Source organism: Pyrgilauda ruficollis, unplaced genomic scaffold (assembly GCF_017590135.1).
Source record: "Pyrgilauda ruficollis isolate IOZ18807 unplaced genomic scaffold, ASM1759013v1 scaffold100, whole genome shotgun sequence".
Classification (NCBI taxonomy): domain Eukaryota; kingdom Metazoa; phylum Chordata; class Aves; order Passeriformes; family Passeridae; genus Pyrgilauda; species Pyrgilauda ruficollis.
In genome coordinates, this window is record NW_024508102.1 from 1401749 (window position 1) to 1417830 (window position 16082).

Here is a 16082-nt window from a genome sequence, read left to right on the forward strand (position 1 = left end):
GGGAAATGATGGCTTAATCAGATTAATTGGGTGGTGCAGGGAGCTGATGCTGACTGGCACCATCTGCTGAGCTCTGCAGCTGCTGGCCCAGCCCAGCACCCTGCTTTCTGCTTTTGCTGTCTGGTTTTCTTTTTTTTTTTTTTTTTTTCCCCAGGAAAGTGCCCTTTTCCAGAGGTTGTGTTTGGTGATTGTTGCCCACAGCAGGAAACTGATTCATGGCTCAGCTGGGAATTGGCCTGTCATGGTATTTTTCCAGTAAAAGAGCAGCCTGGAATATGGCAGAGGGTTTCCTCTGCCCTCAGGAGACCAGCACAAAACCCCAAACACTGATGTTTTGGTGTTTTTTTGTTTTGTTTTTCTTTTTTAATTCATAAGTAATTTCCTTGAAAGAAGGTGTACAAACCCCCCAAAAAGCAGCAAATTGCCATCCTTGCCCTCTTGTCCCTCTTGCTGATGGACTCAGAAAAACTCTTATGTCCATTTTGGGCTCTTCCCACCAAATAAGCTCCACAAGAGCTGAGCCAAGAGCAGCCCCATGGGTGAAGAAAACAGCTGTAGAAAATCCACAGAATTTGGTAAGTTTAAGCTTCCTAGAAGAGTCACTTCAAAGAAAAGGGCTGATGGAAGAAGAGCTCTGGATGTCCCTGGGAACAGAAAGAGAAAGGCAGCTGTTGGGAAATGTAGTATGACTTCAAATTTTATACTTCTTTTATTTTGCACTTGGCAAGGGTTTGTGCTTTCCCACTTTTGGGAGGCAAAGCAAAGACAATTTCTTCTTTAACCACAAATAAAACCAATGTGACTCCAGCACCAAAATCAGCTGTCAGTGCTTTGGTAATCAGAATACAAGAATGACATTGTGGATGCTGGCAATATTAAAAATCTGTGTGGGTTATCACTTACGTGGTGATCAGCTCTGTCAGTCATTTCCCTCTTCTGTAAAACAAAAAGAGAATTGCAGAGTTAGTGTGTAAAGCTGAAAGGATCATTGTGTTTTGCAGGTTTGTTTTCAAAAAGAAATATGTTTAAAACAAGATGAGAAAGCCCCAGAGGCCTGGGAAATGTAATCTGGGTGAATTTGGGCTCCTGCCTTGCTCTCCATCAATTTTCTGCCTGCTGCTGGCTCTCCCTCCCATCCACCCAAGCAACAGCAATGACCTTGATGCCTTCAGTTTTAGCTTCCATATTTTCCAGATTCTGCACTGCACTGGTATTTAACTCTGAACTCCATATAAAGTGTCAGCAAGTTCTCCTCACAGCTCAGTCACACACAGCAATCCTTTTCCAGCCCCAGAACCGAGGACACCGCTGCAGCTTCAGGCCCAGAAAGTGCAAACAACAAAAAGGCTCAAAAGGCCCAAAAAGTGCAAACAACAGGGAACTGAGGAGAGCAGACTGGGAGGATGGGACTGCACAACCTGGAGCTGAAACTGGGCAATTAACCCAACATGGAAATGGACCAAAAATTATAAAAGTGTGAAAACTCTGAGCCCACCTTGGGTGGAGCCACAGCCAGGCTCTTGCACTGCCCAAGGTGCATCCTTTGAAGGCCTTTTAATCAATCTGCTTAATTCCTTTATTCTGCTTTATTCTGCTTTATTCTGCCTCTGCTCCAGGCAGCCTCTCGAGGCCCTGCGGGGCTGAATCTCCGTGCAGGAGCCATCCCACCACACCCACCTTTATTCTCCACCTTGAAATCCGAGGGGAGGAGGTTGTCCTGCCGGTTGCCCAGCACGAAGGCCAGGAAGGAGAGGATGAGGGCGTCCAGGATGCCGATGATGCACAGGATGTAGGCCCAGCGCACGGTGCAGGCGCCCAGGGTGTATTTGTCCGTTTTGTCCCCGCACATTCTCCTCACCTCGCTCGAGTCCCAGCCGTCGGGGTAGATCAGGCAGCCGATCATCAGCCCCGTGGCTGCAGGGACAGGGGGACACTGAGCTCCTGAGCTGATGAGGATGCGTAAGATTTTTAGCTTTTTATGTTTTACGTAAGTTCCTAGCTTTGTGGATTGCTGTAGCTTCTAGTATTTTTCTAATCTTTTTTCTCTACCTTTAGGAATAGCAAGCGAACCTTGTAAGAACATTCCTAAATATTGTTTAGTCTTATTCCAAGAAGAGAACCAACTTCAAGAACATTGTTTTCCAACCAGAATCTGGACCAGATATAACAAAAGTGGGGCAAAAAACCCACCTCTGGAATGCTTTCAGAGGGTCAGGGCCCCAGGAATTATTACCTAGCCAACTAACCTTTTGACTGGACAGTGTGTGATAGGTGCACTAATCTCCTAACCTTATAAAAATGGTAGAATTACTATACCACATGTACTTTTCACCATGTTGTTCACCTGCAAGCTTTCAGCTAAAGGTTTGCTTTTATACTCACCCCAACTGGAATGATGCATTCTATTTTCCAGGCACCAACACTGAAGTGGAGAGAGCAGCTGGAGGAGCAAACATCATGCTGCAGACACATCAGGTGCCACAGGCTTGTCCCTTGAAGGCACTGTGGTGGCTCATCCCCGTGGGCTCTGCTGTGCTGCACAGGCAGGGAGGAGCAGGATCTGCCGTGCCAAGGATGTGCAGCACCAGCATCTCCTGTGGCAGCGTTGCCCAGGAATCTGTGCAGGAGCCATCCCACCACACCCACCTTTATTCTCCACCTTGAAATCCGAGGGGAGGAGGTTGTCCTGCCGGTTGCCCAGCACGAAGGCCAGGAAGGAGAGGATGAGGGCGTCCAGGATGCCGATGATGCACAGGATGTAGGCCCAGCGCACGGTGCAGGCGCCCAGGGTGTATTTGTCCGTTTTGTCCCCGCACATTCTCCTCACCTCGCTCGAGTCCCAGCCGTCGGGGTAGATCAGGCAGCCGATCATCAGCCCCGTGGCTGCAGGGACAGGGGGACACTGAGCTCCTGAGCTGATGAGGATGCATAAGATTTTTAGCTTTTTATGTTTTACGTAAGTTCCTAGCTTTGTGGATTGCTGTAGCTTCTAGTATTTTTCTAATCTTTTTTCTCTACCTTTAGGAAGAGCAAGCGAACTTTGTAAGAATGTTCCTAAATATTGTTTAGTCTTATTCCAAGAAGAGAACCAACTTCAAGAACATTGTTTTCCAACCAGAATCTGGACCAGACATAACAAAGTGGGGCAAAAAACCCACCTCTGGAATGCTTTCAGAGGGTCAGGGCCCCAGGAATTATTACCTAGCCAACTAACCTTTTGACTGGACAGTGTGTGGTAGGTGCACTAATCTCCTAACCTTATAAAAATGGTAGAATTACTATACCACATGTACTTTTCACCATGTTGTTCACCTGCAAGCTTTCAGCTAAAGGTTTGCTTTTATACTCACCCCAACTGGAATGATGCATTCTATTTTCCAGGCACCAACACTGAAGTGGAGGGAGCAGCTGGAGGAGCAAACATCATGCTGCAGACACATCAGGTGCCACAGGCTTGTCCCTTGAAGGCACTGTGGTGGCTCATCCCCGTGGGCTCTGCTGTGCTGCACAGGCAGGGAGGAGCAGGATCTGCCGTGCCAAGGATGTGCAGCACCAGCATCTCCTGTGGCAGCGTTGCCCAGGCAACGTCTCTGCTCCCTCTGCACAGAGCCCTGGCCCTGTCACTCCAAGGAAATATCTTCTCCAAACAAAGCTGGAATGGGTTTAGCCTGTGTGAGATGGAGACCCTGGCCCAGCGCCTTGCAGCTGATTCCAGCTCAGGGTTTACTAAGGTGGAGCTGCTGTCAGCAGCAGCTTTGTGGGCAGATTAATTCTGCTTGTTCAGCTGCGGTGGTTCCAGCAGCAGCTCCTCCTGTGACTGCTCTCAGAGCTCACACACAACCTTGGGAGCTGCTCCAGCCTGGTCATGGGGTGCCCTGCACCATCCCCAGTGCCAGCAGGTTGCTGAAGGGCAGCTTGTGCCCCAAAATCTCAGAAGTGCCTTTTTCCCCCGCTCAGAGAAATTGTATTTACTGGGCAAGAGCAATGACCAGGCTAGGGATGAATTAAGATGCAAGGTTTTTGGACATGATTGACAAAAGCCCTTCACATGCTGCAGATGTGAGGCAGTCCCTGACTCCTCTCACACAAGAAACAAACCTGTGGTGGACAAGCAGATGTCTGTCCCTGCCCCTCAAGGACATCTGCAGCCTCCTTAAATGCACCTTGTCACACACCTGTGCTCCTTTCTGCCACCAGGTGCTCAGTAAACCAGAACCCCCTTCTGGGGCAGTGGCCTTGTCCTTTGCCAATGTTTTCTTTTCTCTTGGCTTGGGGACAAGCCAGCAGCAAGGTGAGCAGACAGCTTCCTTGGTTTGCAGAGAGGATTTCTCTTCGTGGAAAAGCAGTTGGTTCTGCATACAGAATAAATCTATTTAATAAATAAATCTATTTAAATAAATAAATTTATTCTGCATACAGAATGAATCTTCCCTGTAACTAACAGAGAAATGGGGAAAGTGGGAAAGAAATAATTTCTGTGAAATTGTGCCCTGGTTCAGAGCAAAGGCCAGGAAATTGATCCTCCCTTAGCCTAACCACTTTGTAAAATAATTCCCAAAATGCAGCAGTACCTGTCCATCTGGCCAGAACTGCCTGTGACAATTTTCTCTCCCCCCATTCAGAACAACAACAACAAAAAATCACGTAAAAAACCCAACTACCACAGCAAAGCCTGTCTCTGCTCCTGCTCCCCAGGAGGCTGAGCTGCCCCAAGCTTCTTATCTAAATCTTAGCTTGAGCTCGATTCTTTAGCCTGAACTGAAGGAGCCCCTCCCGCGGGGTCAGCCCCGGCTCACATGAATCTTTCAGGAGCAGCAGAGCCCTGGCTTGGCTTCCAGCTGAGGACAGGAGTTGGGTTACCAGGTGTCTCAAGTGCCTTGGGGGAGAGGTGGGGAAGGCTCGAGAACCGCGGGGATGAGCAGCAAAGGGAGAAAATGAGAGTGATGGTACAAATCAGCCAGTCCCCTCCTCGTGTTCCATCTTCCCCACTGGGCATTATTCCCTGAGCTCAGGGAGTTACCACAATGGGCCAGCAAGAGTCACCGCTGTGTCCCTGCTCCGTCCCTGCAGGATCCCAAACACAGGAGAGCGCTCGGTGCCCTGGGGGGTTTTTGGTGCTCTGGAACGGATCCTCCGAAGCTGGGCAGGAGCAGTGGCTGGGAGAAGCTGCCCAGGGCAAGTGGGGGCACAAGGTTTGGGGGCACAAGGTCTGAGACCACAAGGTTTGGCAGCCACAAGGTTTGGGGCTACAAGGTTTGGGGGCACAAGATTTGGGGGCACAAGGTTTGGGACCACAAGGTTTGGGGGCCCAAGATTTGGGGGCACAAGGTTTAGGGCCACAAGCTTTGGCAGCCACAAGCTTTGGGGCCACAAGGTTTAGGGGCACAAGGTTTGGGACCACAAGGTTTGGCAGCCACAAGGTTTGAGGCCACAAGGTTTGGGACCACAAGGTTTGGGGGCACAAGGTTTGGGACCACAAGGTTTGGGACCACAAGGTTTGGCAGCCACAAGGTTTGGGGCTACAAGGTTTGGGGGCACGAGATTTGGGGGCACAAGGTTTGGCAGCCACAAGGTTTAGGGGCACAAGGTTTGGCAGCATCACCCGACATGCAGCGAGTCTGCTGTGCCTCAGCTGCTCTGGAAGGAGTTTTTCACTAAAAACTCCCCACTGGTAAGCAGCAAGGGGGAGCAAATGGCACGGAGGCGACACTGGGGTCTCTCAACTGGCCAAACCCCCATCCCCAGCAGAGTCGAGGGCACAAAGGGACAAGGCTCGGCCGTGGCAGCCCCCCGGCCCCCCAGCCCCGCTCACCCGCTGCCAGCTGCATCCAGGCACAGACTTTGTAGACGGTGGCTGCGTTGCAGAAGAAGAAGAGGCTGAAGCAGAGGATGGTGCCGATGATGAGGAAGGTGGAGATGCCTACGAAGAACATGGCAGTTTTGAAGGCACTGGAGGGGATGGTGCCGAAGTCCAGGGGGCTGCCCTTGCAGATGAGCTCCCCGGTGAGCGCGTTGCCGATGCAGTAGGAGAAGAGGCCGAAGTAGCCGGCCTGCGGCGTGTCGATGCTGTCGCCGATCCAGTAGGGCTGGATGAAGGTCACCACCATCAGGATGGAGAAGCAGAGCGTGAAGAGGGCCCAGAGCACCCCCATGGCCCGAGCATTCCGCACGTAGTTGGTGTGGTAGATCCGAGCCGCCTCCTGCGCCGGCAGCAGCTTGGACATGGCTGGGGAGCGACCCCGGCCCCGGGGCTCCGGTCCCGGGGCTCCGACCCCGGCCCCGGTCCCGCTCCGCTCCCCTCCGGCCCCGGCCCCGCTCCGGTGCCGCTCCGGTGCCGCTCCGGCCCCGCCCGGCGGCAGCGGGGTCCTCCCACCCCCGCCGAGCCGGGGGGGACTCGGGAGGAGCCGGAGCGACCCCGCCGCCGCAGCCGGAGGGAGCGGGCGGTGCCGATCGGGATGCGCTCCCGGGATGCTCCGTGCCCGGCGTGCCCGGGATGCTCTCTCGGGATGCGCCCTTCGCCTCCTTCGTGTGCCCTAAAATGCGCCCTGGGGTAACCCAAATATCCCCAGTGTGCGCCCCATGGTCTGTCCTGGGGTGCGCCCTGTGCCCCGGAGTGTCCCTGTGCCCCGCAGTGCCCTCAGGGGTGCACTCGGTCCCCCTATCCCCTGCAGTGCCCTCAGGGGTGCACTCTGTCCCCCCTTGTCCCCTTCAGTGCCCTCAGGGGTGCACTCTGTGCCCGCAGTGCCCTCAGGGGTGCACTCTGTCCCCCTGTGCCCGCAGTGCCCTCAGGGGTGCACTCGGTCCCCCTATCCCCTGCAGTGCCCTCAGGGGTGCACTCGGTCCCCCTATCCCCTGCAGTGCCCTCAGGGGTGCACTCGGTCCCCCTATCCCCTGCAGTGCCCTCAGGGGTGCACTCGGTCCCCCTATCCCCTGCAGTGCCCTCAGGGGTGCACTCGGTCCCCCTATCCCCTGCAGTGCCCTCAGGGGTGCACTCGGTCCCCCTATCCCCTGCAGTGCCCTCAGGGGTGCACTCGGTCCCCCTATCCCCTGCAGTGCCCTCAGGGGTGCACTCGGTCCCCCTATCCCCTGCAGTGCCCTCAGGGGTGCACTCGGTCCCCCTATCCCCTGCAGTGCCCTCAGGGGTGCACTCGGTCCCCCTATCCCCTGCAGTGCCCTCAGGGGTGCACTCTGTCCCCCCTTGTCCCCTTCAGTGCCCTCAGGGGTGCACTCCGTCCCCCTGTGCCCTGCAGTGCCCTCAGGGGTGCACTCTGTCCCCCCCTGTCCCCCCCGTCCCCCCAGTAACGCCCTGGGCTGTGCCCTGCACACCCTGGATGTGCCTGGGCTGCACCCCACGCCCCTGGGTGTGTCCCAGGACATGCCACATACCCCGGGATGCGTGTTGGGATGAGACCCAGGATGTGTCTTGACCCCCACAAGGTGCCAGGGGCTGTGCCATGACCCCCAGGATCTCACCGGGCTCTGCTGCGTGCCCTGTGGTGTGTCCCAGATTCCGTGTCCCCTTGGCTGCTCCCCTCTGGTCACCAGGGTCCTCCTGCACTGCTGGGGAGCACCAGGGCTGCTGCATCACTGGGGCATCCCCACGGCTCCACTGCAGAGAGGGACACGGCTCATCCTGCCAGCAGGACACCCTGGGGTGCCAGCCAGCAGCTGGGCAGGGCCAGGACTCTGCCAGGGCCTCTGTCCTGCTGCCAGGGGAGAATGGGCACCCCCAGAGGGCTGCAGGCACTTGTAGCCACCTTGGAACCTCTCTCTCCAGGAGCCACATCTGCCCTGCAACCTGAGTGAGCACGCAGGTTCAGCTCCTGTCGTGGGGACAGGTGCCACGTGAGGGTGTGACAGTCACCCTGCGGCCAGTGCCAGCCCCAGCATCCCTCCTGTGGCTGTCAAAGGCCAGGGTTTTGTGGCCATTAATCATGTCCAAGAACAGCTAAGCCACTGTGGGCACGAAAATCTGTGTTGTTCCCAGGGTTGTTTTCCTTTTATCAGCCCCACTCCCCCCCAAGCACAACAGAGCAAATATTTGGCAGGGCAGGCTGAAGTGCTGACCCTGGGCTGGGGACCTTGGTGGGCTCTGGATCCTTGCAGGGGGCTGTGCTTTCCTGCACAATAGGAAATTTCTCCAGCAGTTTTCTTGGTGCCCATGGTTCCATTTGAGAGATGGAGGATCTGGTGGCTTTCCCATGGAGCAGAGCTCCTGCCATGGCAGCCAGCCCTCACTTTGCCCAGGAGCCACCAGCAGCACCCAGCAAGGAGGGCATTCCAGAGAGCTCCAGCCCCACTGCTGCCAGCAGGAAGCAGAGGAGGAAGAAGAAGCACAGAAATGCCATTATCTTGTGTTCCCTCTGTCCAAAGGAGCTACTAAAGGGCAGGTTGACACGGACAGTCCTGGGAACAGGACCTGGGAGCCCTGGCTGCCCAGGCATCGCTGGGCCCTTGCCCTGGGCACTGCAACCCCAATGCCACGAGCTGAGGTGTGATAGGAGCAGCCACATCAGCTGATGGAGATTGTGGCTATAAAACACCTGCTGGCCCCGTGGCAGAGCCACATCGAGCCCACCATGGCCAAGGTGCTGCCTGCCTGCCTGCTCGTGGCCCTGCTGCTCCTGGCCCCAGCCCTGCCAGCGCAGCAGGAGCGAGGGCTCGTCTTGAACCTGGTAAGGGGACAGCAGCCCTGGGCTTGGCACAGGAGGGTCCCACTGCTGCCAGGGAGGCTTGGAGGGCTCTGAGGGGTTTTCTGGTGTTGCGAGGCAGCTTGGAGCCTGGGAAATCAGCTCTATAAAGGGATAGGGAACTAAGAAGATGGATCAGACAAGCTCTCAGCTGCTTGAGCCAGCCAGGACCCCCACCCTGGGTGGTTCACAGGGCCTGGGGAGGGGAAATGCTTTCCCTGTGGTGTCTCAGCCCTCCTGTGAGTCCAGCAAAAAACCACTTTGAGCTGGGTGGTGTTTTGGGCCAGAGTGAGGAGATGCTGCAGAGCGGGAGGCAGGGGCACGGGGGCAGCGGTGCTGAACCTCAGCCAGAGGGCAGCGCTGGTGTTCAACACCCCCCAAACCCCCTGGGCTCACAGCTAGGGTGAGATTAAAGGGGAACAAAGAGGCAGCCGGTGCTCAGGCCCTGCCTTGTGCTGCAGGACGTCGGGGAGCTGTGCCTGCAGAGTGCCCAGTGCAAGAGCGGCTGCTGCCACCGCGTCAATGGCCTCAGCCTGGCCCGCTGCGCTCCCCGGGCAGCTGAGACCCAGGAGTGCTCTCCCAAGGTAGGTGCTGCCCTGCTGCCAGGGCTGGGCAGGCACGGGGCACGTCCCCCACGCTGCACTGAGTCCTTGTTCCCTGCAGAGCATCTATGGGGTGTACTACAAGTGTCCCTGCGAGAGCGGCTTGACCTGTGACGCCGATAAAACCATCGTGGGCTCCATCACCAACAAGGACTTCGGGGTCTGCAAGGACCCCCACGAGGCCAGGAGGCGGTGAAGAAAGAGCCCTGCTGTGCCACTCTATGCTGCCCCTGCCTTTCCCCCTCTCCAGGGATTCCTGGCTCTAGCTGTGGGAGAATTTGAATAAAGCCCAGCTTCTGCAGAGCTGCAAGGTGGTGTTTTCACTCAAGGCAGGTCCCTGGCCCAGGACAGGGACAGCAGGGTCAGATGTCCCTGAAGAAGCCACCTAGACACGATGCTTCACCTGTGTGTGTGTGCAGTCATACAGCAAGCTGGGCTAGGCCAGCAGCAAGGCGTGGGCTGAGCTCTGCTCCAGGGGAGTTTGAAAAAGGAGGTGCAGGGAAGGGGAAGATGCAGCAGCCCCAGGATCTGAGGGAGCTGTTGGGCTGTGCTTGCCTCGGTTTGTTTCCTGCTGTGGCACACAGCAGGGCGAGGAAGAGGAGGCACCTGTCTGGCAGAGCTGTGGAAGCAGCAGCAGATGAGGGGATCATCAGGGAGGGAGCTCGTGGCTGGGGATGGCAAGAACCAGGCACCCACAGCTCCACTCCCCACTGCCCCGAGGGCTCTGCACCAGATGGGGAGGCCACAAAGGCTGGGGGCACCCCCTGGCAGCTGGGGAGGGGCTGCAGGAAACTTTATTTTCAGGACAAGTGGGACTGGCAGCTTGAGGATCTGCAGAAACACCAGGGACTCATCTGGGAGGGTGGCACAGCCTGGGGGAAGGGGAACATGGGGGGCAACATGGGGACCTGCTGGCCCCTGCCAGTCTGGCTCAGAGGGGCTGCAAGAGGAGAAAATTCTGAGCTGGATTTTAAACTTGTGGCGGGTGGTTAAAATCTGGAGGGTCTTGTTCTCATTGTCGTGGTGGTCCTGGCAGGAGGCCACCAGATCAATGTCCTCACTGGTGCAGGATGAGGTGGGGGTAAGGGGTGGCTGGGGACAGGGATGGGGACAGCAGCCCCTGTCCTGCAGCAGCCCCAGGCACAGCGAGGCGAGGGCACACAGGACACGGGGTCTGTGCCTGGACCCCCCATCTGTGCGGGGTCCCCAGCCCCACACGCTGCCCCACAGCACCCCGGAGAGGCTGGCATTTCCTGGGACACGCACCGGGGACCCGGGGAGCCCCTGCCTGCCCAGGGCCGGCCCCGGCTGCAGCTTTGTGCTCTTGGCAGGGGCAGGATGCGAGCAGCGCCCAGCCCCGGCAGAGGGCAGCGACCCCGGCCCGGCAGCGACCCCGGCCCGCCAGGGACCCCCAGCCCAGGGCAGCGCAGCCTGGGGGTCCCTGAAATGCCCCCAGCCCTGCCACCCCTCGAGTCCTGAAATAGGGGTCCCCAAAATGCCCCCAGCCCTGTCACCCCTCGAGTCCTGCAGTGGGGGTCCCCGAAATGCCCCCCAGCTCTGCCACCCCTCGAGTCCTGCAGTGCGGGTCCCCAAAATGCCCCCAGCCCTGCCACCCCTCGAGTCCTGCAGTGGGGGTCCCTGAAATGCCCCCAGCCCTGCCACCCCTCGAGTCCTGCAGTGGGGGTCTCCAAAATGCCCCCAGCCCTGTCACCCCTCGAGTCCTGCAGTGGGGGTCCCCTGGAAGGAGGAGCAGGGATGTTTGGGGCAGGCAGGGCTAAACTCTGGGGTGCTCGATGGGGGTTTTGTGGTGTCCCCGTTTTTGTGGTGTCCCTACGCTAGCAGAAGGACAAAGGGGGCACCAGAGAGGTGGGAAAAGGGGGGGCTGTGCTGAGGTGGGGGTCGCATAAACCCCCCCTCGCCCCGCCCCATCTCAGCCCTATATTTACTGGTGAAGCCGCAGCTTTGTTTTGGCAGCTCTCGGCTGGTAAATATTGGCTTAAACAGAAAACCAGACGCCTGACTCACGGCGTCTTAACAAACACAGGAAGGGGCCCCTGGCGCGTGTGGGGCGCTGGCAGCCCTGGGGACAAGGGGACCCCCGGCAGGGTGGGGACAAGGGGGACTCCCGGCCGGGTGGGGACAGGGGCACCCCGGCAGGGTGGGGACAGGGGCACCCCGGCAGGGTGGGGACAAGGGGACCCCCGGCAGGGTGGGAACAAGGGGACCCCCGGAAGGGTGAGGACACCTCAGGGCAGAGTGGGGCACCCTTGAGCAGGGCTTTGCTGCAGCGAGGGTCCCCTGTGGGAAGACCTGGGGGACAGGGGAAGGAGGGGTACAATCATTGGGGTGCCCCTTCCTCCTCCCCTGCCCTAAAGCAGTGGGGAATGTGAGACAGAAGGGACCCAGAGCAGCCCAAGACCCTCCCCAGGCTCACCCCATCAGCAGGATTGCCCCCCCCAATGTGCAAACCCATCCCCTCCGGTCACCCAAGGGGTGCCCCACTTCCCAGGGAGGTGTGTGGCACTTCCCCCCGCCCCAGAGCCCCCCCGGCCGCTGTTACCCGAGGGTACAGGATGTTCTCACCCAGCCCAGCTCCCCAACCTCTCCCCGCCTCTCCCCCCTTTCCGCCAGCCCTCGGCCTTCACCTCTCCTCCTCTGCACTGCTTTAACCCTTTTTATTGCCCCCAAACATCGCCTTTTCCTCTTCTTCTCTTCCTCCTTCTTGATTTGTTTTTAATTTCTGTTCAGACGCACTGAAGCTCCCTCCCTGCTCGTTCCGGGGTGTCCCTGCACCCCCAACCCGCTGCAGCTCCAGTGGGGTGCCCACCCAATGCCCAGCTTTGCAGACACCCCTAGAAAAGTCACCCCACTCCCAGCCTTGCAAAACACTCCAAGGAAAACCTGTGTGTGTGTGTGTGGATGTTTGCTCCTGCAGCCCTCACCCTGGGGCAGAGGGGCTGCCAACCCCAGCCCCTCTGCGAGGGGTGAAATGTGTTTTTTGGGGGGGCTGAGCTGCCCCCCACGGTGGAGGGGACAGGCAGCAGCCCTGCAGCTCCAGCTTAGGGCAGTGATTTCAGCAGGGGAAGACCCCGGGCACAACCTGATTAACTCCATGTCCCCTCACACAGCACAGCCCAGCCTGCTGCAGCCTGGGGTGATGCCCCTGATCCTGCAGCAGGCTCAGGGGCACTCCTGCGCTTTGGGTTGGGGGGCACAGGGGGGGCTTTGGGGCAGTTCAGGGCTGCTTGTGCCATCTGAGGGGCTGCCCAGAGCCATGTGGAGTGCACAGACGTGTTTGGGGGTGCACAGAGGCACCTGGGGCTCCCTGATCCTGCAGCTGGCTCTGGGGTTTGTTCCCCCCATAAGCCTTTATCCCTTCAGGACACGGCTGGGGGTGGCTGGGGCAGCTCGGGGGGGCAGGAGCCCCTCTCAGGGTGTCCCTTGGCCACGGCAGGACCCAGAGGGATGAAACACATCCTTGCAGGGTGTGGGACAGCCCAGCCAGCACCAGGGATTTGGGGAACCCCTAATCCTCGGGGAGATGCCCCAGTGTGCCCCCACCACCCTCTGCTGGCCTGGGACACCTTGAGCTGTGCCTGCAGCAGCAAAACTCCCGTGGCAGCTCCAGGTCATGGGGCATAATGGGTGCAGACCCCAACTGCAGACCCCAGGGGCGCGGGGCCTGATCCTGTGGCTTGGGGTTTTCCTAAATCTGGGCCAGGTTTTCGCTGTCCCAGGGAGATGGCTTTGGGATAATGCTGGCAAGAAGCCATCCTTCAAGCTCCCTCTGGAAGAAAAGCAACCTTTCTAGCAAAAAGAAAAAAAAAAAATTCATGGAAAGCTCTGGTTTGCCTCTTCTTGCCAAAACCAATTGTTGATGATTTTTTACGGCTGCTTTGGCTTTGCCTTTGCCTGTGACAGAGGGAACAATGTCAGACATGCTCCTGTTTTCCCGCTCTGATATTTTTCCCCCTGAAGCTGGAAGAGGGGAAGGATTAGACTGAAGGACAGGGACCCATCCTAGGTAAATATCAGCCCCAGGGGCTCCCAAACCTGGCATGAGGATTTCAGTCTTTCCTCCATCCTTGGGGCTGCAAGTGGGGTCTCTCAAAGATGCCCCCCCAGAGCTGCTGAGGGCTGAGGACTGCCCAGCTCAGGGCAGTGGTGGAGGTTACAAGTGGGACACGGGGACACAGAAGTGGCCCTGGGAGGACATCCAGGCACCCACACACCTCCACAACCCCTGCAATGCTGCCCACCAGGGCACAAATGGAAAAAAATCCTCACCTTGAATAATTCGTGCTGCTGGAAGCAGTGCACTGCAGGGAGGTGGGGAGGGCAAGGAGGGGATGCTGGGCTGCACCAGTCCGGGCAGAGCTCGAGGCTGGTGCTCTGCAACAGCCAGCCTGGGGGGAGGGCTCCCTGCAGCTGGGTTCCCCCTCAGGGGGTGTTTTTAGCCTAAAATTCCTTGAAATGCTGGCGAGCTGGGCTGGGGGAGCAGACTGAGGGTGAGGATTCTGGGGGATACCTCCATGACATTGATGGGGATTCACTCTTGGGGGGCGCTGAAAGGGTGTTGGGGGTGATGCTGGGAGGATGAGGGGGGGATATCCAGGATGGTCAGGATGGCCACAGCGGACCCCAGGAGCCGGAGCCCCGAGCGAGCCCAGCCGCCCGGCGGGTGCCGGTGTCCCTGGCCGGGTGCCCCCCCGCCGGCCCGGCGCTGAGTCAGCCTGTTCCCGGCGCTCCCGGTACATCGCGTCCCCACGCCGGGCGCTGGCACCGCGCCCGCCCGGTGCAGCTCCCGGCAGGGGCACGGCCCCGGCGGCTCCTCCGGGCCCCCGGCGAGAGGGCGGAGAGCGGGTCCGAAGCGCCGGGAGCTGCCGGAGGGGCTTCGGGGGGCTCAGCCGCAGTCACGCTCTGTGCCCGCCTGTGTCCCCAACCCGCCAGCATTGGGGCACCTGCGGGCGATCTCCAGTTCTTGGGTCTCACATCCGTCTGGCAGGGAAGCATCTCCATGGCAGGGCACAGCCTCGGGGGATTGATCCCCACGTCCCCCCTGCGCCCACCCCCGGGCAGAGGCGCCGGCTCGCCCCCCGCCAAGCCCGGCCACCCCCGGCCACCCCCGGCCAGCCCCGGCCATCCGCCCTCCCCCGAGGCTGGTACAGTTCGTTACGTCCAGACCGGAATGTACTTTGTGTTAGAAGTGGCCACAAGCCAGGAAGGCAAAGCCGGACTTTATTTATCCTCCCTGCTCCGGCCCCGCCGCTGCATCCTGCCCTTGCTCGTGTGGGGCTGGATCTCCGGCAGGGCTGAGGGAGCCCTGGGCTCTGTCCGCCTCTCTGCTGCTCGTTGCCAGCCGGGGAAGGCAGCGATTTTCCCCTTTTCCTCGGAAGGGAAATAATCTGGGAAAATATTTGTGTCTTTTCATCTGTCCCCGGTGTCTGGAAGGAAGCCGTGAGGGAGGATGGGAGCCGTGAGGAGCTCAGGGATGGATCGAGGATCAGGGAGGCTTCTGAGGGAGGTGTCCCTTGGGGGGCTGGCCTGGGGGGCTTTTTGCAACAAGAGCCAGGATTTGGGCCGCAATCTGGCAATGTATGGGTTGGAAATGCACCTGGAAAGCTCCGGCTCTGGCCACACTGCAGGGTAGGGCAGGGTCAGGCCTGTGACAGAGCAGGGACTTCTCTGGGGGTCCCCATGGGTCGGGGGGATGCGTTGGCCCCTCGGCTGTTAGCAAGCCGTGGTGGGAGCCGTGAGCCCGGGCAGAGAGGGGGAGGCCTCGGGAGGGATCACAGGGATCGTCCCAGGCCGGGTCTGGCCCATCATTGCCACCCAGCATCCTCCCCGCGCCCTTCCCGCAGGGACACTGAGGGGAATTTCACACAGAAATGTCCCTGTCCCTGTCCCATCCCGGCCTTCCCTGCTGCTCTGCACCCTCGGGCTCCACAGCCCTCATGCCAAGCCAGGGGTCGTGCCCTGCTGCCCCCTGTCCCCCTTGTCCCCGTGTCCGTCTGTCCTGCCGGGAGCCCGGCTGCACCCACAGCCGGTGGCAAGGACACGCTGTTCTCCTGCGCTCGGTTGTGCAACCCTGGCTGCACCTCCCGTAAACAACAGCTCCCCACCGGCCCCTGCCCCGCTGCCCCCCGGTGCCAGCGGGGCCCCCCGAGGGGCGCACACACCGCGGGCACGGCGGGGGGAAGCCACGGCGCCGTCAGGATGCACAAAAAGCTGCTTTGATCCCCAAAATGGGCAGTGGTGATCTGGGTTCTGGGGGGAAGGATGGGTTTGATCCCCTGGGAAGAGGAGGATCCCTGCACCCGGACCATCGGGGGCAGAGTTTATTATTTATTATTTTTACAATCTATTATCTATTATCTATTACCATATATTATCTATTATCATCTATTATCTACTAATATCTACTATTACCTATTATCTATTATCGATTATCTATTATCTATTATAATCTATTATCTACTAATATCTACTATTTATTATTTATTATTATTTATCATTTATCATTAATCATCTATCACTTATCACTTATTTACCATTTATTATGTAATATTTATTCTGTATTGTTTCTTGTTTCTTGTTTATTATTAGTTTATTAGTTTGTTATTTATTATCAGTTATTATTTATTTCGGGTTTATTTGTGCTGGCACACACGAAAGGAAACCGAGAGAAAAGAGAAAACCCACATCCTCCCCTCTCAAGAGCTTCACTGCTGTGGCTCCTCACAGTGCAGCCAAGGTGGAGGGACTCCTCTCCTCCCCACGCTCTCCAGGC

The 16082-nt window shown here is 58.2% G+C and overlaps 2 protein-coding genes across 7 annotated transcripts; one reads left to right on the forward strand and one right to left on the reverse strand.

Annotated features, from left to right (window-relative positions):
* Positions 1-124: 124 nt before the first annotated feature.
* LHFPL5 (LHFPL tetraspan subfamily member 5) lies at positions 125-6344 on the reverse strand. 6 transcript variants are annotated; one of them, XM_041467288.1, is made up of 4 exons: positions 5813-6344; positions 2647-2883; positions 904-936; positions 125-644 (listed from the first exon to the last, which is right to left on the reverse strand). In XM_041467288.1, the coding sequence occupies exons 1-3, from the start codon at positions 6222-6224 to the stop codon at positions 920-922; spliced, it is 666 nt and encodes a 221-aa protein (XP_041323222.1). In that variant the 5' UTR covers positions 6225-6344; the 3' UTR covers positions 125-644; positions 904-919. The 6 variants fall into 6 exon arrangements, 4 of the variants coding, with proteins under 4 accessions (XP_041323222.1, XP_041323215.1, XP_041323228.1 ...); XM_041467281.1 differs by having other exon boundaries at positions 2647-2910; positions 5813-6342; XM_041467294.1 differs by lacking the exons at positions 125-644; positions 904-936 and adding exons at positions 3351-3408; positions 4176-4352 and having other exon boundaries at positions 2751-2883; positions 5813-6342.
* Positions 6345-8462: 2118 nt separating this feature from the next.
* Positions 8463-9489, forward strand: CLPS (colipase). Its single transcript, XM_041467322.1, has 3 exons — positions 8463-8675; positions 9152-9274; positions 9354-9489. The coding sequence occupies exons 1-3, from the start codon at positions 8520-8522 to the stop codon at positions 9486-9488; spliced, it is 414 nt and encodes a 137-aa protein (XP_041323256.1). The 5' UTR covers positions 8463-8519; the 3' UTR covers position 9489.
* The last annotated feature ends 6593 nt before the right edge of the window (positions 9490-16082 follow it).

Excerpts from the sequence above, each read along its gene's own strand:
- LHFPL5 (XM_041467281.1), bottom strand. The coding sequence starts at position 6,224 with ATGTCCAAGCTGCTGCCGGCGCAGGAGGCGGCTCGGATCTACCACACC. Across the intron at positions 2,911-5,812 it reads CTGGATGCAGCTGGCAGCGG|GAGCTCAGTGTCCCCCTGTC; the intron begins GTGAGCGGGGCT and ends TCATCAGCTCAG.
- CLPS (XM_041467322.1), top strand. The coding sequence starts at position 8,520 with ATGGAGATTGTGGCTATAAAACACCTGCTGGCCCCGTGGCAGAGCCAC. Across the intron at positions 8,676-9,151 it reads GAGGGCTCGTCTTGAACCTG|GACGTCGGGGAGCTGTGCCT; the intron begins GTAAGGGGACAG and ends CTTGTGCTGCAG. Across the intron at positions 9,275-9,353 it reads CCCAGGAGTGCTCTCCCAAG|AGCATCTATGGGGTGTACTA; the intron begins GTAGGTGCTGCC and ends TGTTCCCTGCAG.